A 24,535-nucleotide genomic window follows, 5' to 3' on the forward strand; every position below is an offset into this window, starting at 1 on the left:
ATTTCTATAAACAGGTTTTCAAATATAATGTTTAGAACATAGTCAAAGGTAATCAGTCACACAAGGACACAAGACAGCATAAACCAAGTACCGGCTGTAATAGTAGGCAATAAAATCAGAGCTCCAGGTGCTCCAGGTATTAGATATATCAGATACGGACTTTATAATAACTGTGCTTACTGGGTTCAAAGACAAAAGAAATCATCAATTTCAAAAAAAATGTATTACAAACATTTAAAAAATAGCAGATTTGAAAAAGAACTAAACAGATATTTTAAAACAGAACTAAAGATGAATTTAGCAGCAGATCTTAATACAGTGGTGCAGAGAGGATTATTGGACTGGGATTTTAGGTTAGGAGGAAATATCCAGAAAGAAACACAGAGGTAGAAGGACGAGGCATTGGGAAGGACAAGAGATATAGAGGATACAAGAAAAGTTCTAATTTATGTCTAAAGGGGAGTCCCAAAGGAAAGGAGATGAAATATATCAAATAATGTTTGAAGAGATAATGGCTGAGAATTTTCTAAAACAAATGAAAGACAGTGAGCTACAATTCAAGAAGCATAGAATAACCCGAATAGGATTAATTTTAAAATTCATTTACTACTAGGTACGTATGCAAAAGAAATGAAAACATGTCCACATACTTATACATGAATGTCCATAGCATTATTCATGATAGCTAAAAAGTAGAAGTAATCCAGATGTCTGCCACCTGAAGAATGAATAAGTAAAATATTCCATACAATGAAATATCATCTGGCCATGGAACAGAATGAAGTACTAATATATGCTGCATCATGGATGAACCTTGAAAACATCATGCTACGTGAAAGAGGCCAGCCACAAAAGGATTCCACTTATATGATATTCCATTTATAGGAAATGTTCAGAATAGGCAAAACTATAGACAGGGCAGTTGTTAGAGGAGGATTGGGAAAAAAAGTTTCTTTTTGGAGTGATAAAAATGTTCTGAAATTAGATTGTAGTGATTGTTGCACAACTCTGAATATACTAAGAAAAAAATATTAAATTACACAGCTTTACTAAGACAATTTTTAATGGGATGTGAATTATATCTCAATTTAAAAGAAGGAGAAGAAATCTACATCTAGATACAACCTAGTAAACTATAGAAACCAAGGAGAAAATCTAAAAGTAGTCATTGGGGCTGCGAGTAGAGCATTGGAATTATCTTCAGAGGAAATAGTAAATAGATTGGTCGATGAGTCTTCAATAGGGGCAATAGAATCAAAAAGACAGAATGTGGTTCATTGGTGACAATCCTCAATTTGCTGAAAGAAAATAATCCAACTCTGATTTTTACCCGACTAAAATATCTTTTAAGAATGAAGCTGTAATAAAGACATTTCAGATGAACAAATAATTTGTCCCAGAAACTCTACTAAAGGAAATACTACCAAGTACCAAGCAAATTGAAAATGATCACTGATAGAAGGCCAGAAATACAAGAAAAAATTAAAATTAACAAAAGTGGCAAATATGCACATCCTAGTAGTTCCACTCTGAGGTATGTACCCAACAGCAATGAGTACATATGTTCATGAAAAGACATGGTTATGAAAGAATGTTCATAGCACTATTTATAAAAGCTTCAACTTAAAACTACTTAATGCCTGTCAATACTACACTGGATAAATAAATTGCTTAGTCACATATACCATATAGCAGGATAACAGGTTAGGTAATATACAGCAACATAAGTGAATCTCAAAACCAATAGTAAGGAAAGTTTCCTAGGCACAAAAGACTACAGGATAAATTATTCCATTTATGTTACAGTGTATAATAGCAGAAATTAATCTGCTCTTAGAAATCAGGATAGTAGTAAGATAACTGGTGTTGATGAGGATTGGAGAAAAAGGAACACTTGCACACTGTTGGTGGGAATGTAAACTAGAACAGCAACTGTGGAAAAGAGGGTAGAGGTTCCTCAAAAAATTAAAAGTAGAACTACCATATGATCCAGCCATCCCACTTTGGGTATATATCCAGAGGAAATAAAAAAAGGATCTTGGAGAGATATCTGCACCCCTATATTCATTGTAGCATTATTCATAATAGCCAAGATATAGAGACAGCCTAAGTAGCAATCAACAGATGAATGGATAAAGATGTGAGATAAATAGATATACACATATAGATATCTATACACACATATACATATATAAAATGGTATATTATTCAGCCATAAAAAGGAAATTATGCCATTCGTGACAAGAATGGACCTTGAAGGCATTTGCTAAGTGAAATAAGTCAAAGAAAGAACAAATATTGTATGCTATGCTATGCTATTCCACATATGCTATCATATGTGGAATCTGAAAAAGCCAAACCCATAGAAACAATAAAATAGTGTGGTTACCTGTGTCTGGGAGAAATTGGGCGACATTAGTCAAAAGTTACAAACTTCTAGTTATAAGTTAAATAAGTTCTGGGATTTAATGTATATATGGTGATTATAGTTAATGATACTGTATTATATACTTGAAAGTTGCCAAGAGAGTAGATCTTAAATGTTTTCACCACAAAAAAAAGAACTGATAATTATATGATGTGATGACAGTGCTAGCTAACGCTAGAATGGTGATCATTTTGTGATATATGTGTATTAAATCAATACATTATACACTTTAAATTCACACAATATTATATGTCAGTTACATCTCAGTAAAGCTGGGAGAGGGAGAAATCAGGATAGTAGATATGCTGTGGGGGTGCCTAGGATTAAGGGAATTACTCAGGTGCTGGACGTTCTATTTCTTGATGTGAGTGTGGGTTGTAATACAGCTGTATTGTTTGAAAATTCACTATAATGTACACTAAGGTGTAAAATTTCGACATGTATGTTATACTTTAAAAGGTTTTTTAAAAATGAAGATATTGGTAAATCTCAGTGAATATTGAATATATAAAACAATATGTTGTGTTTATAGCTAGGAAAAAAATGTAGAGTAGCTAAAGCATGTAAGGTATCACTTTATGAAATGTCAGAATTAAAATATTTATGTTTTAGACTCCAAAGAGGTGATCTCTTCTGCTTCCTAAAATCACCATAATAAGCAATTTTGAAATTATAAGAGAGTGATCTGAATAAATTTAAAAGGAATTTCCGTTATAATATGAGAATATTTCAAGTAGATCAAAAATTAATTATATTGAATTTTTTAGTAAAAATACCTTTTGAAATATTTTTAGTCTATTGTCTGTTTTGCTACTCCCCATATTGCTTGTTCTGTTTCTAAACTACTCAATTTGGGAATATCCCTTGAGAAATATGTAGACTTAATGTATATTGTTCCCTAGAGGAATCATGAAAGAAAAGACGCAGTTTTTCTCTTGGGATAAAATAGAAAATTAATTGACGAAGAAAAGTCCATAATTTAAGGTGTAGTTAATACTGGGAAACAATCATAATATATAATTTTCATATTTGTTGATTATGTTGTCTTAGTTAAAATACCAGTTAATCACTAGCAGAGTTTATACTCTCTGCAGCAGCTTGTATGGCTTTTGTTTGTATTTTCAACTGATTGGTTCATATACAGTGATGTAAGCTATAATAATTTTCATGCATTATCTTCTTACTCTTCCTTTACTTGCTTTAGATTCATGTTGGCTTTTTTAATTCTAAATTAAGATTTTGAAAGAAATACTCCAACAAAAAATGAATTGTATTTTTGTTATAGTGATTCTGCTGCATGGATTACAAGCACTCTATCTCCATGCTTGGATAAACTCCATCAAAAGCACATTATCCTCCTACTTCTGTGGACAGCTGCCTAATTGTATCTGCTGTAACCACACGCTGTTGGAACATGATACCAATGAAGAACAGAAATGATAAATTACTCCCTGCAGGTGATAGTGATAATGATAATTTTTAATTTCCTCTTCCTCATAAGGTCTAGTCTGATCTTATTTCATTGGCTGCTATCCTGTTACATACACACATGATACATCCTCTTAAAGAAAGTCAAAACACTAAAATACATGAGAAAGTAATTCATTTTTATTCAAGTCATTGTTGTTCAGATGAGCACGTATAAAATGAACTGCATCCAGCTTTGTATGTATGAGATAAACAAGCAAAATGTAGCTTAGAACAGACTTTTAAATGATTCATTTTACAAATGCTGTGTTATTTTCTTTCTTTTTGTGAAACCTGCAGAGACAAACAGTGCATTCTGAAACTATATTCTAACGCTTAGGAGTATTTAAGATGCACAGTAAAACTACATGCCTGTATTAAGTTTTCCTGTTCTTCAAAGTTATTGTGAATGATTCTCATCAAATTACAAGCATGATCAAACTATCCCAGAATTTTACTGCATGCGTATATTTTCCTTTCATTCTGTTTTCTTTCATCATTGTTGTTTTTCTTCTTAATTACTACTCAGTCTCCCTTCTTTTAGTCTAAGGGAATTTATAACTACTGTTTTTCTGACTGTGGTGTAATTCAGTGCAATTTTATTTAATTGTGACCTTGCCTTGCAGATTAATTTAGCTGCTACAAATATTTGATTTTAATGCTTATTTTTTTCTTTAGCAGTTCTCTTTGCCCCTGACAAGATATACATGTGGAGCAAAGGAGGAATTTATTCTGTGGTCAGGCTTTCTAACATATCTGATCTTTTTCAAGCACATGTCAAGCTGTGCTCCAGTTATTTATTACCATTGCCTATTAGTTTTCATTTTCAATTTCCTATGGTTGTTTTTTTCTTATATTTGAATGGCTTCCACAGGGAGAGGATAAGTTCCTTGAAATTAACATTTAAAAGATCTAGAGATAGCCTGTTAAAGTGATGATAACAAGTAGTGAAACTAAAAATGAAAAAAAAATGGCATATTTATATTCTGCAGCAACATAGTGTCCCCAAATATCAGCTGACATATTTGGTTATAATGGCTTTGCAGAAATAAATATACTACTCATATTTCAGTTGGTTTACATGACTATTTCAGGTTTAAGGTTTTTTTTGTTTCTAATGTCTGTCTTAATTATTAAGGATCACTTATAAAGAAAAAAAAACGCCCTTTCCCTTTGAGGGACATTCTTGGCCTTACTTATGTTTGAAGATACCCATTTTTAAACAGAAATTCTCTTTGGTTTTTCAGAGCAAAAGTATTCCACTTTCTCAGTTGTGGAATGCTAACTATATGATAAGTAGATTATCTGCTCATAATTTTTAATCCCAGGTGAATTTCTCTGTAGCATCTACTCATGCCTCTGCTTAGTGTGTGTTGTGGAAATGATTTTAATATTACCCTCAACCGAACAGCATTAGGATGGTAAATCTGCATGAGGAGTTGAAGGTACTATGCTGCCTTTCAAAGGGAACTATAAAATAGATGTGATTTCAGATTTTGTCAGAGGTCCCTGCCGACTTCTCATAACTAGAATTAATTACATCTTTCATTTTTATTTTCTTTCCTAGTAATTTATTTGCCTTGAGGCTTATAAACTGTTATTTGGTTACCCCAAACTACTCAGTATTTTTTTTTTCACTGTATTTTTGGAGGTTTAAGGGAGGATTAGTTTTTGTTCGGTTTTTGTCTTTAAGTAAATTTCATAGATAATTGGATTTGGGAATTGGAAGACATTTCTAAAATATCTTTTATTCTCAAATATTTTTATTTTTATTTTTAAATTTTGTTGTGAACTCGTGTATCAGTCTGTCCTCATCATTAAGATATATAGCTATAATATAAATTCTGTAATTATTCTACTGTATTAATATTGCCAATCTGTTTTTACCAGAATTAAATGTATGATGTTTAACTTCATGTATGTTGTACATTTCAGACTCAGGTAACATTTTCTGAGAATGTTATAAGAGCTTCTTTTAAACCTGTATCTGTTTTCACAAAAAGTTTTGTTAGCTTACTAGGATTTTTTTTCTACTTTTTTATTTTTTAGTAACAATATAAGGAGTCCATAAAACATAACATGTGTGTACCTTAACAAATAATTATAAAGTAAACCCCTCCTTAATGAAACCCAGTTACTAAAATCATTAAAAGTCTTAATTAATGTTTTTATATAGTTTGGCAATTTCTTATTACTATGACCATTACATTTACATTTTCTGTACATTCTGCTTTCAGTTTGCATTTGCTGATCTCTTTTATTGGAAAGTGTAATTTTTGTAGAAATACTATTTAGGGATACATTTTTTTTCAAATTCATTTAGTTTTTCCTACATGTTAGACACTGTGTTAGCCCTTGGGATTACAAAGATGAATGATTTGGGGGGTCACTGTGGGAACTGATACAAAAGTAATGCTTGAATTGAATGCCTCTCCATTCAATGTTGCACATCATTTAATTCAAGTATTATTAAAAATAGCTTCTCAATCGGTATTTATCTACAGAATTACTTTTGATGGCCAAAATGGTATTCTATTATATGGAAGTATTATGATTTATTACTGCACCTATTGTTGAGAATTTGGGCTAAAATTGACTTCTGTGACTAAATGTTTGCAAGCATTCTTAATAATTTACATAGAATAATTTTAGATCAGTGAGTATGTACATTATGTAAACATTTTAATTGCGCGCATAACATGTACTTACAAAACAGAAGGGCGCACAAATCAAAAGCATTGTTTGATAAAATTGCCTAGAATAAATACCACCATGTACCCAACACTCAGCTTAAGAGGCAATAGTACCAGCAAACAGGAGCCCACCATGTTACCCATTCTAGTTTCTACCCCTATTGCAAGTGTAACTACTCTTAGTTACTTACAACACTATAAGTTTTGCTGTTTTTGAATTTTTGATATATAAATGGAATCATAGTGTGTGCACTATTTCATGTCTGACTTCTTTTTAATACAAACGTTTTGCCTCTTAATATGTATTGCTAAGTTCCCTCTAGAAAGATTACTTCAGTTTATTTTCCCAACATAAATGCCACATTTCTCACCAAACTATGGATATTATCATTTAAAAAGTGTTTTCCCAAACAGGATCAAGGAAAATTATATGTGGTTATTTTAATTTATTTTTTCTAAGTAGGTCAAACATTTTTTTCAAATGCTTATTAATTATTTGATTTTTTTTAATAAATTTCCTGCCTTGTCTTTTCTTAATTTATTTTGTCTTATTGTAGTCTTACTAATTTTTAGTAGTTTGATGTTCAAAGAACAAATGACCCTTTGTTTTATTTATATATCACAAATATTCTCAGATTGGTTGTCTTTTAGTTTAGATACTAAAATTTTTAGTTTCCCTTAGATTAAGTTTCTGCCTTGCGTGTGGGGCTGAAAAAGCCTTCTTCAGTTCAGAGTTTATAAATACTTGTATGTATTGGTGGGAATTTCACTCTTCCTCCCTCCTACCCTCCCACTTCCTGCACTGATCTTTATGATTACATGTGCAAACATGGACCCCTACCCAAAGTGATGTTATAATTTTTGCCTTAAACAATTATAAGTATTGTAAAGGAATTCCAAGGAAAAGGTAGTTTTTTATATTTACCCAACTATCATTTCTGCTCTTCTGTGATCTCTGTTTCAGGTTTCCTTCTAGCATTATTACTTATTAGCCTAAAGAACTTCCTCTAAAATGTCTTCTAAAAAATCCATTGATAGCGAATTATTTTAGTTTTTCTTTGCTTGAAAATATCTTTATTTTACTTTTATTCCTGAAGGGTCTTTTTTGTTGCATATTTGAAAAGGTTTTTCCTGCTTCAGTAGATTTTTATTTTTTTTTCTTGACCTCCAGTTACACATATGTTAGGTACAGGTCCCTGAGGCTCTGTGCATTTTATTTCAGGCTTTTCCCCTTGGTTTTTCAAATTAGATAATTTTGATTGATCTATCTTCAAATTCGCTGCTACTTTTTTTGGGGGGGGAGGGGTCATCATCTTCTGCAATTCAGCCCAGGGAGTTTTTTGTTTTCAGTTATTACATTTTTCAATTCTAAAACTTCCATTTTTTATAATTTCTATTTCTCTCCTGAGAGTTCTCATATTTTGATTCATTGCAATGTGTTTTCTATTTCCTAATTTCTATTATAGTTACAATTTCTGTTTTGATGTCTTGTCCGATAGTACCAGCATCTGTCTTTTGATTGTCTTTTCTCTTGAGAGTTGGTTACATTTTCCTGCTTCTCTGTAAGTTGAATAATTTTGGATTATATCCTAGATGTTGTATGGATTTTCTGTTGTAATTGTTTGCAGAATGTTGATGTTTGGTGTTAGCAGACAGTCAACTCATAACATAAGCTCTGTCAACAGTGTCTGGGCAGACAGTGGTTCAAATCTATTTCATTCTTTCTGGGGTCTCTCTTGCACATACACACTTTAGGAATTAGTCTGAGACCTGTACAGGTTTTTCAAATCTCACTTTAGTCTCTAAGCCTTTACTTGATTTGGGGTTTCTTCACACACTTATTTTCAGGGGTTAATCCTGACACGTAGGCCAGTGATTCGGGTTTTAGTTCAGTTCTCTGAGACTTTGTGATTTTATTTGGATCTAATCTGAGCTACATAGTTCAGGAGTTAGGCTGAGACTTGTGCAGCTTCATACAAAGAATTAGGGGATCCTCTTCACTGCTCTCTCCTCCCCATATATGTCCCATGCTCTCCATTTTCTTCATAGATGATAGTTGTTCCATCTGTTGGTTATTCAATTACTTTATAAAGTGTACTGACTATGTAATGAGGCTTTCTGTATTTAAGAAACTGAAGACTTAAAAAGTTAATTCAACTAAAATTTATTGAGAATTTACTGTATAACAGACCTGTCTTAGGTAAAGGACAGGGGAATATTAATTACACACAGGCTTTGCGCCTAAATAAATTGCAGTTTGATAGGGCAAACTACCTAAATTATAGAATATTTGAATTCTATACCATAGCATATTCACTCAGCAAATACTAATTGTGTACTATGAGCCAGGCACTGCTTTGGGCACTAAGGATATAGTGGTGAGCAAGATAGACAAACAGGAATAAATTTAAGAAAAGGGTTAAATTATTCAATGGAGAGGTATCAGGAAATCAACTGAAAAAAAGTTGTGTTTTAGAATGTTCTCATTAGCAATGGTTTTCCATACAATCTATTGCTGACTACTCCATTGCTTTATAATTCTATTTGACAGAATTATATAGTATTTTGATTCTCTTTTGGTATTTCAAGTATAAAGAACCTTAAGGTTAAATATTGAATTTGGTTTGGATTCAATCTATATTAACCCTACAGATCAATAAAACTTCACATTCTCAACAAAAGCAGCAGAGTACACATATTAGCTTTGTAGTGATTTTTCAATAATCGGTGTCCTATTTTTAATACTTTATAAGCTTTATTTAATGCCACCTTTAAAAAGAGATTAAGTCAAGCTAGTCCCATTAGTGAAAGAAAAAGGAGTGGTACATTTAAATTTTAAACAAAAATGAATGAAAATTATATATCTGAATATGCTAATTTTTTGTAGAGACCTTTTCATACCATCACAGTAACCCTTAGAATTACTTTGAAGTTTCTCCTTTGAGTATTGCTTAGCCATAAATTTTATGTGAGTGCTATTATTCATTTTTGTTTTCAGAAGAAAAAAGTTAACATTCAAATATTCCATTGATCTCATTGCAGAAACATTCATAGTACCTTGCTTTAAAATTGGATGCGCAATATCAGAAGAAAGTTAAATGAGTTGTCATTGTATAAAAAGTTTGTTTTAGTTACTTATTGCTGTGTACCGAACTACCCTGAAACTTAGTGTCTTGAAGTCTCAATCATTTGGACTTGTTTCCAATTCTGTAGTCTAGCCTGGACTTATCTATTAGTTCTTCTGCTGGTCTCTTCTGGAGTCTCTTAAGCTACTGAAGTTGTCTGGAGGCTTGACTAGAATTGGAGGGCCCAAGATGGCTTAACTTGCATGGCAGCATATGAGTGAGAGAGTCTGGGTCAGCTAGGGGCCAGCTCAGCTTCTTTCTCTCCGTGTAACTTTCAGAGTAGTCTTCCATGGTCATTTCTCTAGTAAAACATATTGATTCTTTGATTAGCCTTGTTACCCTTATTTTATATGGTTTCCATGGGGGAAAGCCAAACTATATTACTTAACTTTTACTTGTAACATCTTTTCTAGGATAAATAGTGACATGCCATAAGTTTAAGAGATATTTGTCTTTGAAATGGTTTTATATTTGCCACGTTTTAAAAGACTGAATAACTAATTATGTCATGTAATTAGTTTAACAGTTATTTGTGTTCCTTTTTTTTTTTTAAACAGGCAATTGCTGGTTACTTCGATATATATTTTGAGAAGAATTGCCGCAACAGGGTAAGTATCATGAGTTGTCTCATAAGAATTAATTATGTGAAATACATTGTATTTTGTTTTTGTGCCCCAAGGTGTTTGATCCTAAGCATTTTGCCGTTGTAAGCAATTGAAGCTTATATTTGATATAGTAGATTAATGTACCATGATATTAAAAATCTGTACTTCATCAGATACTCTCAAACTCTACCAATGCAGGTCTTGTTTTCTACGGGCCCCCAGAGCACCACAACACACTGGAAACAAACAGTCTTTCTATTGGAAAAGCCATTTTCAGTTAAAGCAGGTAAGAAAGAAAAGTGAAGCATGGGAGGAATGTCTTGAATGTCATTCATTCTGAAGTAAACAGTATATATTCATTCTACAATGACTTTTTATATGCCCACTGTATTCGAAGCAGTATAACAGATGATAAGATATGTAGATGGCTTACCATCTACATAAATTTTAGATGGCATATTATTTCATTAAAGAAGTGATTTAAAAGAAAACTTTGATTTACATCTAATTTCTGCCAGTTCAAATGTGTGTTACATATTATGTAGCTCTTATTTTGAGTACCACAGAATAATTCAGAAAACTTTTCTTTATCTACATTCTATCTACATTCTATATTTCTTTCACTTGAATTGTGTATGTACTTATATGTAAATAGTAAGGCCAATATATCACAAAATAGTGGAATCCCCGAAAATAGCCCATCCTGAGGAGAGATTTGAAAAGAAAATTTCATAGTAAGGAAAATGTGATTTTCAGCTATGGAAGTTAAAGAAAGGATCATGTAAGTATATAAGCGCATCACCCCTTTTTTTTTTTTAACCCGGCAAAGCCTCTGATGGTGGTACTGATAAATTGCAGCTAGAAGTTGTGGGCCAGAGTAGTGAAGAGGACATGCTAATAAAATAAAGAGCCCTAGAAATCCACATGGGATATTTGTCCCCTTGAGTTTTAGATGAGTACTAAGATGTATATATGGAGGCTGAAATTCTTGAGGTCAGGCAAAGCAGCTGGGGCAGCAACGAACCAAACAGTTCTGAGTTTGCACAGGGCTGTGGTATTTAAGTTTCAACAAGCTAGAGTGGGGAGTCCATTAGGACCCTATTCAGTAGAGATTTCAGGGCTATAGCTTCATAGTGGGAATAAAGTATCCCTAGAATAGAGGCTACTCCGAATACTTCCTAATCAATCTTAAAAATAATCCTTGCAATAAAACAAACTGAAACTTAAGTAACGTTAATGACAAGAAAGGAAACAACAAAACTCAGACACTGAACAACATAAAATTCACGATGGCCAGCATTCTGTCAAATATTGAATGTAGGAAACTATCAGTCAATAGGAACAGACCCAGAAAAGATAGAATTAGCACACAAGCAAGTTGAAACAGGTACTTTTAAATGAACATAGGAGAATATGAGAAGATATTTAAAATCCAAATAGAACTTGTAGAGATGGAAATTACAGTATCTGAAGTGAAAATCTCATTTGATGGAATTGGTGGCAGAATAAAAGATCAGTGAACTTTAAGATACAGCATTAAAATGTATCCATAATGGAGCAGAGAGAAGGAAAGAAAGGTGTTTTTTTAAATGAACATATTCATAATAACCTGCAGAAAATATGAAGCACTCTAATTTAAAAATAATAATAGTTTTTTGAAGAAGAGGAGGAGGGGGAGGAGGAGAAGGAGGGGGAGGGAGAGGAGAGGGAGGAGGGGAAGAAAGAGGCAGAAAATATATTCGAAGTAATTATAACGACCAAAATGTTCTCGTTTGATAAAAACTATCATGCACAGATGGAAGAAACTCAGTGAACCCTAAGTAGGGTCAACACAAAGAAAACACCAAAGCACATCATACACAAATTGCTAATTAACAGTGACATTTTTAAAAATTTTAACATTAACCAGAGAAAAAGGAAACATAAAGAGAACAAAGGGAGAGAATAACTTCAGAATACTCATCAGGAATTAGGTAAGCCGGATGAGAATCAAATAACATTTTCAAAGTGCTGAAAGAAGCTACCAACCTAGATTCTGTATCCAGGAGAGATATGTTTCAAAATAAAGACTAAATAAAAACTTACCATGAAGAAAAATAGTGAAAGAATTTATTTTCAGCAGACCAGCAATATGATATATTAAAGTAAGTTCTTAAAGTGGAAGGAAAATATCACCAAGTGGAAACTGGGATCTAAACCAAAGAATAGAAAATGCCAAAAATGGAAGAAGTATGAATATGCAAAAAAGCCTTTATTATCTAATTTTTTTATTTCTTACAAGATAATTGACTTAAAGCAAAAAATAATAACTTACCACAAGTTTCAAAATGTTTGGAGACAAAGTGGCAATGATAAAAGAAATTAATGAGATATTAGAAATATATTGTAAAGTTCTTATACTGGATATGAAGTAATTTAATGATAACCTGTGATAAATTTAGTATGCACAATGCAAACTTTATAGCAACAGCTAAAATATTTTAAATTCAGCCACAAAATATAGCTAGTGTAGTAGTGGAGATAAAATAGAATCCTGAAAAAATTCAACTCATAAGAAGATAAGAACCTAAACAAATGGACAAATAGAAAACAAATGGTATGTTCGTAGACTTAAATTCAAATACATTGATAATTACATTAAATATGAATGGTCTATATACATTGATACAATGGACTATTACTCAGTGTTAAAAAGAAATGAACTATCAACTCATGAAAAAACATAAAGGGATATTACTAAGTGAAAGAAGCCAATCTAAAAAAAAGCTAAATACTGTGTGATTCCAACTGACATTCTAGAAAAGGCAAAACTGTGGAGATATTAAAAAGATTAGTGGTTGCCAGGGGTGAGGGACACAAATAAGAGAGTACAGAGGATTTTTTAGGGCAGTGAAAATACTCATCATGATGTTACAATGATGGATATATGTCATTCATTATACATGTGTCCAAGCTCATAGAACATAAAACACCTAAGGTAAGCTGTAGACTTTGAATGATTATGTATGATGTGTCATCAGTATAGGTTCATCCTTAGGAAATCTCTTGTAATTTCTTCTCAGTTTTGCTATAAACCTAAAACTACTCTTAAAAAATAGTTAAAAAATACAAATACTCTAGACATGCCAATTAAAAGACAGAAATAAACTGAATAGAAGCAAGATCTAATTAACTGCTATCTACAGGAAACACACTTAACTCTAAAGGCACAGTAATTTTAGTTCCAGGTAGGATGATGTAAGCGCATTCCACATCTCACTCACCAAACGTAGCTTTGACACCAGAATGCATGAAACAGCTATGTGAGATCTCTGAAAAGTAAATAATACTAGATTAGTTGGTAAAGAAAACCAGAATTCGAAGTACCATTGAACTGGTGGTAAATCGTGATTTGTTTTCCTCCACTATCCCTGAACTTGGACTCCAGACAGCCTGAAACCCAGAAGAGAGCATCAGCACAGACAGAAAGCTCCCAGAGGAGCCCTGTAATTCTAGCTTGAGAAGTGAGTAAAGGATCTATCTAATGCACAAAGAGTGGGGGAAATCCTCATTTTTTTATTTTTTTTATTTTTGTCTCTGTTCTATCGTACTCCAGCCCCCGGAGAATCCCACAGTGGTAGCAGAAATAACTGTGGCAGCAGTGGGGACCTGCAGACACCTTAAATTTTGAGGGACTGTAGATAAATGAGTAGCTGTGACTGTGTCCCAATTAAATTTTGTATTGCAAAACAAGCAGCCAGCCTCAAAAACGTTCCATAAATCAAATCTTTAGGCACAAATTGCTTCATTGCAAATTTTCCCAACCACTTAAAAGAAGAAATAACACCAGTTCTAAACAGCCTCTTCCAGAATATAGAAGAGAGCTAATTTTATGAGGGCAGTATTATCTTGATACCAAAAACTACATGAAGATAGTACAAGAAAATTAAACTGTAGACCAGTGTCCCTCATGAGTGTAGATACATAAATTCTCAACAAAATACTAGCATATTGAATCCATCAATATTAGAAAAAGAACAATACCATGACCATATGGAGTTTATTGCAGGAATGCAAGCCTTATTCAATATTTTTAAGTTATTTAGTGCAACCCACCATGTTAACAGTCTAAAGCAGAAAAAAAAAAACACATGATGACATCAATGGATGCAGAAAAAGTATTTGACAAAATTTAATATCCATTTATGATAAATAACAGCAAACTAGAAATAAGAGAACTTCCTCAACTTGATCCTCAAATAGTCTACATCAAACCTCATACTTAACAGAGAAAGACTGAATGTTTTGGGACAAGACAAGGATGTTTATTCTTACTACTCCTTATGTTGGAAGTCTTAGCCAGTGCAATAAGGAACAAGAAAGAATTAAAAGCCATTTTCAAGAAAGAAATAAGACTCATTATTTACAGATAACATGATTGTGGTAGAAAACTAAGGAATCTAACAAAAAAAAATACAGAACTAAAAAGTGAATTTAGCAAGGTGGAAATATATAGGCTGACTCTAAAATTTATATGCAATTGAAAAACAGTAGCCAAACAATTTTGAGAGAGAACCATATTGGAATTCTTTATATGATTTTAAACTTATTAAAGTTACCATAACCTCGATAGTATAGTGTTGGTATATACTATAGACACACATATAGATTAATATAACAAATAGAAAATCTAGAAATAGATCCACTTTTATATAATTAATTAAATTTTTCCAAAAGACTAATATAATTCAATGGGGAAAGGATAGCCTTTTCAAGAAATGGTGCTAGAGCAACTAAATATTTGTCTAGGAAAATAATGAATCTTAATTCTTTCTTATACCATATGTACAGACCAACTCTAAATGAGTCATAGACCTAAATATAAAAGTTTAAAACTTCTAAAAAATAAAGTAAAACTTCTGTAAGATAACAGATAATCTTTGAGACTTGGGGTAGGCAAAAGTTTATGAATGCGAGATACTGGTAAAACTTATTGAACTGCACATGTAAAATGTGCACATTTAATTGTATGTAAGTTATGTGTTAATAATTAATTTAAAAAATAAAACCCCTCACTGGACAGTCAGTCATACCTCTGGGATAAAATCCAGATTCCTTACTATGGCCCTTTACAATTAGACCGTTTTAAATCATTTCTAACCTCACCCTGTTAGAACCCTATATATATCCATCATATGCTACAGCTCATTTTTTAGGTAACTTTTCTGTCTTCCTCTTTACCTTTGTCTAAAATATTCTTATACCTAGAAAGCTGTTTTGAATATTTTCACTTGATAAATTCCAATTTTCCCTTTATAACCCAGCTTATTTTTATAAGTCTTTCCACATTGTCCTCAGGTAATTAATTACTCTCTTTGTTCTGCCTGGGCAGTTCATACATGCTTTCATGTTACAACATCCCGGTGTACTGTGATAAAGCATTCTAATAGAACCCTCACTCCTTTTTTGGTTGATGTACTAGTATTTGCCATGTTGCAAATATTCTGCTGAACAAACAAATAAGTGGAGGAATAATATGCGTTGCTATTGAATTTCTTTCTGTCACCTTGGGTGACACCATGCCAAGGGCATTTACCTAGCTGTTGTATTTAGTTGGCCAATTTCGCCAATTTCGATTTTCTCAGAAATTTCATCATATTAGTATACTTAAGCAGGTTAGTGTTCAGGTCTTTGTTGGCATGGCTGTAGGAGTTCTTTATAGTTGTATTTAGTTAAACTAAAAGTTTTTGACTCAGTATGCTATGACATTTTTAGCTAAAGTTTAATAAAGCCAGGAGTCTGTCTAATCAGGAAAATTTGCTTTGTATGTCAAGCATATTTTAGTGTACAGAAAGTCTCATGACAAGATTCTTTTTGAATAAGTAAAATAGTATAAAAATACCTATACGGTTATTCTGCCTAGATTGTGTGTGTATGTGTGTTTATTGTCAGCAATGGAAAATCTTTTTTATTTTTTTTTATTTTTTTGGGGTAATGGTAAATCTACCTTCCAGAGTAGACTTAATATTTAGAAAGTAGGAAAACAGTGTGAATAGGGAATTTTTCAGATTAAGAATTCTGCATTTGGCCAAAAACAAAATCAAACTATAAAATAAGGAGATAATGAGCCTACTTTGTTTCATTTTGGTGATTGTTTTTTATTTTATTCTCACTGTAGTTCTAAAAAATAGTTCCAAAAGAAGCGTTGTAAGTACTTGCACTTCCAGCACTGTGGGAGTAAGAATGAATACTAAATGAGTTAGAGAACACTTACTTTAAAGTTAAATTTTGGGTGTATATTTTTCCTTTTCCTCTAAAAATAATGTATAGTGTTATTGTACAAACTTATATGAGTGTTTACTTTAAAAATCCAAGTATTTTGATGTGATTTGGCTTTGAAAATATGATTAAAGTCAGGCTATTTCTTTCTCTATATATCCCTAGTAAACTTTTACCTGGAGAACCCACTTTTTTCTTTTACTTTTTACTCTAAGCTTTAATAGTGATAATAATTATTCCTTCTCCCACCCCCTTCTTCTAGAGAAATGAAATTTCATTGCTCTGGAAGAAAAACACTAGAACAAAATTGAAATGAAATTAATTTTTTTCTTGATTGAACCGTAGCACTTCTTTGTAGTATACTGCTCACCATCTGCCGATGATTAAAACAAGGTGGTATAGCTCGGCTCCATAGAGAATGTCCTTTGCAGTTCTCACCACAATATACGTGCTTAACAACATCAGTCATTTTATATTTATTTGACACTGATTAATTACTCCTATCTATTCTCGTATTACAGCCCCTGCCTTGGTGCTTTAGTCAGGCTTGAACAATTGAAGAGAGTTCAGCAGTGTAAATTATGTACTTATTACTGTGACCCTTCATGCTATTTAATTAACTTAAATAGGTCCTGTTTACACTCTTAATTTGAAATTAAGGTTAATATAGAAATATGTTATATTACTTGTATTTAATCTTAAGACATGAAAATTATACTATGAACTTATAAGACAGTTACTATTATACCTTTTTAATTATTCAGATGCTTTGTTTTTTTAATATTGACACTTAAATTTTTTGTGTGAAAATTTTTAACAAAAGCATCCATTACTAGTTCATCTTGACTTGGGCTGTATTTCTGAATTGAGGAATGCATAGTGCTCTTGTAGGCATATCCTTTAAACCTGACATGAACTTGATAACCTGCTTTATAAGCACCATGGAACCTTCCTATTTTGACCCTTATGCTAAGATTGAATAGAACATTTAGAAACAAGCCAACTTACATTTTTTAAATCACTCCTAGAGCAGTAACCAGTAGGGCACACACACCAAAAAGAAGTATTTGCAACAATACCTCATATACATCAAAAAGAAAATATACTAATACACAAAAGACTTTTTTTTAAGATGGTGGTTAAACGTTTGAAACAATACCCGTTGCCACTGATAATCACTGAAATGCAAATTGCCGCAATCAGATTCTGGTGGTTGTTTATCTAAAAAACAAAGGTGTTTATATTTTTTTTATTTTTTATTTTTTATTTTTCTGAATAAAAGAAACTTTTATTGAAGTAGGAGACAGAAACACATGGAGTCCCTTTTATTTTTCGTTTTTACATGGAGTCTTTTTTGATGGGATTTCCGGGCTCAGGGAGGCCTGGGCTAGGGACTGTGAGGCTTGTGCCCTGGCGCTGGGGCTGCACATACTTGCAGAAGATGACTTGGTTTTTAACAATACCCAGTGTTGCTGAAGATGGAAGGAATGTAAAACTAGAATATATGTTATGCCTTTTCTTAAGGTATCCCACTTCTGATAATCCATCAATAGGAATTGATTCAGAATTCAGACTCTTTTTCATTCTTGCTATTCTAAGGAGTAAATGTAACATTGTTTTCATTTTCTTTTAAGTTTCTTTATAGAATTTTTTTTTGTATAGTCAAATCTTCAACCTTTTCTTTTTAGTTTCTGACTTTGATTTCATATTGAAAATATTGTATTATTATATTTTTACAATTTTATTGAATCCTTCCCTCAGTGATGTAAAGTGCCTCACTTACCATGTAGTGAATCTTTGTAATGGATTTTTTAGTTTCTTTACTATGTTACATTTATCTGTGTTTATTTCTAAGATATCACATTTTTAAAACAACTTTGTTTGTAATTTACATGCAATGAAAATTCACATTTTAATTGTATAATTTGATAAATTTTGATGTATGTATACACCACCCTAGTCAAGATGTAAGATATTTCCATCACTCCAAAAAGTTTCCTCCTTGATCCCCTGTGTGGTCATCCCCAACTCCAGTCCCCAGACCAAGACAACTATTGATGTGCTTTCTATTTCTGTATGTTAATATTACTTAATACTAAAGTATTGGTATTCCTTTAGAATTTTATTTCAGTGGAATTATGCAAAATGTAATCCTGCTTCTTCTGCTTATCATATCTGTGTTATCAGTAGTTGGTTCCTTTTTATTGCCAAGTAGTATTCCTTTGTATGGACATACTACAATTTACTTATGCATACACCTGCTGCTAGACTTTTAGGGGCCATTATAAATATAAAGTTGCTACATACATTCAAGTAAAAGTTTCTGTGCAGTTATACGTTTTCATTTCTTTGGGGTAAATACCTAGGAGTGGAATTATTGTGTCTTATGGTAAGTGTATGTTTAACTTTATAAGAGACTGGCAAATTTTTTCAAAATGACTATACTATTCAACACTCCTACCACCAGTGTGGGTTCATTTGCTCCATATCTCTGCCACCACTTATACAAAAGGTCAGTCATTTTAATTTAAACCATTCTATTGTGTATTTAGTAATAGTTATGCTTTTATTTTGCATTTTCCAAATGACTAGTAATGTTGAGCATCTTTTCATGTGTTTATTGATCATTTATATATCTTTTGTGAGGTTTCTGTTAAAATGTTTGCTCAATTTTTAATTGGGTTATTTGTCATCTTTAAGAATTTTTATATATATGAATACAAGTTCTTGGTCAAATATATGTGTCCCTAAATTTTATCCCAGTTCTCAGCTTGTCTTTTCATTTTCTTAACATTTTCTGAAGTTTATCCTTTTGTGTCCTAAGAAATCTTGCTACCCTAAAACTAACATCACAAAGATTTCCTTATATGTTTCATCTAAAAATTTTTATAGTTTTGCCTTCTACATCTACATATAGGTCTATAATCTATTTTATGTTAATTTTAAGAATAATTGTTCATCCTTTTCCAAATGTGTGTTAGGTAGTACTATCATCATTTCTTGAAAAGACTGTCTTTTTTCTATTTAATTACTTTGGCTCCTTTGTCAGAAATTAATTGACCTTGTATGTATAAGTCTATTTCTGAGCTCCATTTTGTCCCATTGATTTTTAAATCACCATGTAAATTTTAAAATCAACTTGTTAATTTATATATTTAAAAATAAAAAAAACCTGCTAGGATTTCGATTGGTATTGCATTCAATCTATGGATTACTTTGGGGAAAATCGGCATCTTTATTTTCTTTTTTTATCAGCGTCTTAATAATATTGAGCCTTTCATCCACAATCAAAATTTATCTCTCCACTCACTTTAAATCATCTTAAGCATTATTTCATAGTCATATGTATTTAAATCTTGCACATATGTTGTGATATTTATTTCAAGTATTGTATGCTTTTTTTATGCTATTGTAAATGCTATTGTGGCTTTTTATATCAGTTTCTAATTCTTCATTGTTAATGTATAGAAATAAAATTAAACTGTCTATTTTGACCTTATATCCTAAGATATTGCTAAACCATTTTACAGTTCTAATAGCTTATTTCGTATATTGCTTTAGAATTTTTATAAGACCGTGTGGTCTACAAATAAAGACTGTTTTACGTCTTTCTTTAATCTGTATTCTTTTTTTCCTACCCTTACACCTTACTACCCTAACTAGGGCATCCAATAGAATGCTAATTGAAAGTGGTCAGAGTGGACATCTTTGCCTCAGTCTCAATCTTAGGAAGAAAGCATTCAGTCTTTTACCATTAACAATAATGTTATCTATGGTTTCTTAGGTTAAGGAAGATCTTCCTAGCTTACTGAAAGTTGTTATTAATTTTGTCAGATGCATTTTATACATTTTTTTCTCTAAGCAGTTTTAGCTATAGGCCACATAGTTTATATGTTGTTTCATTATCATTCAAATCAAAATGAAATCTGGTTATAGTTTTTATTTTCACTCATGGAATATTTAGACATCTGTTTTAATTCCTAAATATTTTTGGATTTTTCAAGTATCCTTCTGTTACTGATGTTTAATTTTAGTTTTGATCAAAGAACATATTCTTAATGACTTCTATACATTTTTTAAGATTTATTTTATGACCCAGCATATGATCTGTCTTGGTTCTAGCGATATCAATCAGGTCACATTGCTTAATAGTATAGTTCAAGTCTTCCATATTCTGATTTTCTTTCTAGTTATTATTGCAGTTATCAACAAAGGAGAATTGAAATTTCCAACAATAATTGTACATTTGTCTGTTTCTCATGGTTCTGTCAGGTTTGTGTCATGCATTTTGAAGCTCTATACATACAAAAATTCATGATGTCTCATTTATGAATTGAACAGGTTATCATTTTGAAATGTCTTTATCTCTGGTTATGTTTTTTCATGAAGTCAACTTTATCTGAAATTAATATGCCACTCCAACCTCTTTATAATTAATGTTTATATAGGATTTCTTACAACATTCATTTACCCCCTTTGATCTTTTGTGCTATTGTTATAAAACATTTCACCAGATGTTTTAACCCAATATGTTATTACTGTTTTTACTTTAAACAATCAATTGTCATTTAAATATATTTTAAAAAGGAAAAGAAGTCTTATTTAACCACATACCTACCATTTCTGGCACTGTTTATTCCTTTGTTTAGATACAAGTTCCTTTTTGATATCATTTTCCTTCTGTCTGAATAACTCCCTTTAACATATCTTATAGTTACTGGGAAAGGAGTTTTGGTTTTTGTTTCTTTGAAAAAAAAGTTTTTATTTTACCTTTACTTTTAAAAAATTTTTACTGAATATTGAATTCTTAGTTGATAGGTTTTCTTTCATTTCAAAGATGTGTCTAGCTGATGCAAATTCTGATCTCACTCTTTTCTCTCTTCCTTTATATGTAATAGGTCTTTTTTCCTCTGGATGTATTAAACTGTATGAGCCTTACCTTTTCTTCAGAATATATAGAATGTATCAGTAATAGTATCTTTATAATCTGAAATTAATATAACTATTAGATGATTTCGATATGTTTTACTGTGTTATTTCACTGCCATATTGAAAAATATTCAGATTTATTATCTCTTAATGTGGAGGATTTGCAGTTTTTTTTTAAATTGGTTACTGATTTACTACTTGGATAGTTGTATATAGATTTTCTCATTTTATATGGAGTTTACTGTATCCATCCAAATAGTGAAGCAATACTTGTTACTATTTGATGTGATCTTACTCTTACTAAAACATGGAATGGGGATCAATTACGACTTAGCAATCTCTTTTGTTATTGTTAAATGGCTCTTGGAAAATAAAGGGAAAAAAACTCAGAAGTATTCATATTTAGAAAAGCACATAAATATAATTTCATTTTGGAGTAAAATAAAATTTAAAGTGTTAGTATAAATTTTTAAGAAATCATTTTTTGCCTTTAAACAAATGTGTAATATTTTCTGCGTTCACTGTTTCACCTGTGTAAGTTCTGTCGTCCACTTACAGTGTTAGTTCCTTCAAGACCAACAGTCTTGTCATGTGCCTCTGTAAAATATAAATTTAGGTTTTCTCCAGTGTGATTTTCAGTTCTTAAAAATGTCATTTCCTAAAGACTCTTTTGACATGTTTTCTTTCCCTTAAATGCCGTTCCATGTGCACCCCTTAAGTTAACCATGAATTTCATCCTCAGATAATTCATTAATTGATTCTTGTGAAACATTACCTTTTACTGCCCTCCAACCATCCTTAATCCTCACCTTCAGCATACTTTAGACATATATCTATTGTATAATTGTTGATAAAGCTATTTTTCTTCACCCTTGACCTCATATGAACTCATTGAGGGCAGGAACTGTGTCTTGTATTTTCCTGTATGCCCAGGACTCACCAGAGGACCTTGTATTCAGAAGCCTAATAAAACTACTCCTCAGTCCTGCGTAACCACTATAATTTTGCTCACTCTTTCGCAAGGATTTGACAATGAAATGCTTTTAAAAATTTGTGAAACATCTCACAACAAAAAGTAGAGAAGTGCTAGGTATATATTATTACTTTTCTGTGAGACTGTTTTCCCTGAATCTTAAACATATTTTTTGCCTTTCTTCTATAGGTGAAGCCTTGAAGGGAAAGATCACAGTCCACAAGAATAAGAAAGACCCACGTTCTCTCATCGTGACCCTCACATTGAATAATTCAACTCAGACTTATAGTCTCCAGTGAAAAAGCCACAAAAGCACAACTACCTTGCAGTTTTTATCGTGGGAGCGGGATGGGGATGGAGTGGAGGGAGGAGTTTTATGTGAGCACATGGGTGATGGATCCTTTCCTTAATGAGTCTCCTCAGTAGAACCAGGAATTGATGTAATGCAGCTAAGGAAGGAATCCACTGACTCGTAGTCCACCCATATTCACATTCCTGGAAGTCTGTTCAGCAAGATTTAACCAAATGTAACTCCTACATTGAGTTTAGCTTTATTGAAAATTACTTAAATTAGCCTAAATTTGGAACAGAAATAGTCTTGTTTTTAGTAAGTTTCCTACTATAAATTTTAAATACTAGTAATTGATTAGTTATTTAGATAATGTTTTATTAAACTAGTAACTGTATACAAGGCATTACCCATTTTATTGCAGATTTCCTCTTTGAGGAGTAGTTCTTAATCGTATTATTTGTTAGAATATCAGGATATAATAGATTAAAGGCCAAGTGTAAGGGACTGAAATATGGAAAAGAGCACCACACAGTTCATATTTGAAGACGGCTTAGTTGATCATCCCATGGTTCTGTCCCTTCTTCCCTCTGCAAATATTCTTTAGCAATTTAGTTTTCTAATACTGCCCAGGAAATCTGATTTCAGTACATTTATTCTAGGTTTCATAAAAGTTTTTGAAGATTGGGATATTTATTTACTAATATATCTTTTTCAAACTAGATTTATGTGCAGAGTTAAACATTTAACTGTTAATGTGCTTATCACTATATACAGTTTTGTCATTTAAAAGTATTGACTCAGTTTGAAATGCAGAAAACATTTAATAAAATGTATATAACCATTAGTGTTATAAAATGGCATTTCAAAATATTAAGGCATTTAAAACATTTTTTTAAAAAAGTTTTATTATAGTTGGTATACAATATGTTGGTTTCAGGTATACAACATAGTGATTCAACATATATACCTTACAATATGATTGCCACAATAAGTCTAGTATCCACCTACCACCATAAGATGTCACTATGATATTGATATATTCCCTGTGCTGTGTGCTACATTTCCATGGCTTATTTATTTTATAACTGGAAGTTTGTACCTTTTATCCCCTTCACCTTTTCCACCCATCCCCCTACCGTGCTCCTCTCTGGCAACCATCGGTTGTTCTCTGTAGCTATGAGTCTGTTTTTGTTTCGTTTGTTGATTTTTTTTTTTTTTAGATTTACATATATGTGAAATCATATGGTGTTTGTCCTCTCTGTCTGACTTATTTCATTTAGTATAATATTCTCTAGGGCCATCCATGTTGTCACAAATGGTAAGATTTCATTGTTTTTTATTTCTGAGTAATGTTCCATTTTATATATTTACCACATCTTTATCCATTCATTTATCGATGAGCAGTTAGATTGCTTCCATATCTTGGCTACTATAAATAATCCTGCAGTGAACATATCTTTTCAAATTTATGTTTTCATTTTCTAGAAGTGGAATTTCTGGCTCAGATGATAGTTCTGTTTTTTAATTTTTAGGAATCTTTGTATTGTTTTCCTTAGTGGTTGTACCAATTTATAATCCCACCAACAGTACAGGATGTTCCTTTTTCTTCACAGCCTCACCAACACTTGTTATTTATTGACTTTTTGATAATAGCCATTCTGACAAGTGTGAGGTGGTATCTCATTGTGGTTTGATTTGCATTTCTCTGATAATTAATGACATCGAGCATTTTTGCATATGTCTGTTGACCATCTGTATGTCTTCT

General features: G+C 31.9%; 1 protein-coding gene across 1 annotated transcript in view; it reads left to right on the top strand.

Annotated features, from left to right (window-relative positions):
• The window catches only part of PRMT3 (protein arginine methyltransferase 3), a 104,101-nt gene extending 80,492 nt beyond the window's left edge, over window positions 1-23,609 (top strand). Inside the window, exons 14-16 of the mRNA XM_016138471.2 lie at window positions 10,271-10,321; window positions 10,517-10,604; window positions 22,668-23,609. Coding sequence (XP_015993957.1) covers window positions 10,271-10,321; window positions 10,517-10,604; window positions 22,668-22,777 — 249 coding nt within the window. The 3' untranslated portion in view covers window positions 22,778-23,609. The remainder of the gene's footprint in view (window positions 1-10,270; window positions 10,322-10,516; window positions 10,605-22,667) is intronic.
• Window positions 23,610-24,535: the final 926 nt, after the last annotated feature.

Source organism: Rousettus aegyptiacus, unplaced genomic scaffold (genome assembly GCF_014176215.1).
Source record: "Rousettus aegyptiacus isolate mRouAeg1 unplaced genomic scaffold, mRouAeg1.p scaffold_m13_p_5, whole genome shotgun sequence".
In the NCBI taxonomy this organism is placed as follows: domain Eukaryota; kingdom Metazoa; phylum Chordata; class Mammalia; order Chiroptera; family Pteropodidae; genus Rousettus; species Rousettus aegyptiacus.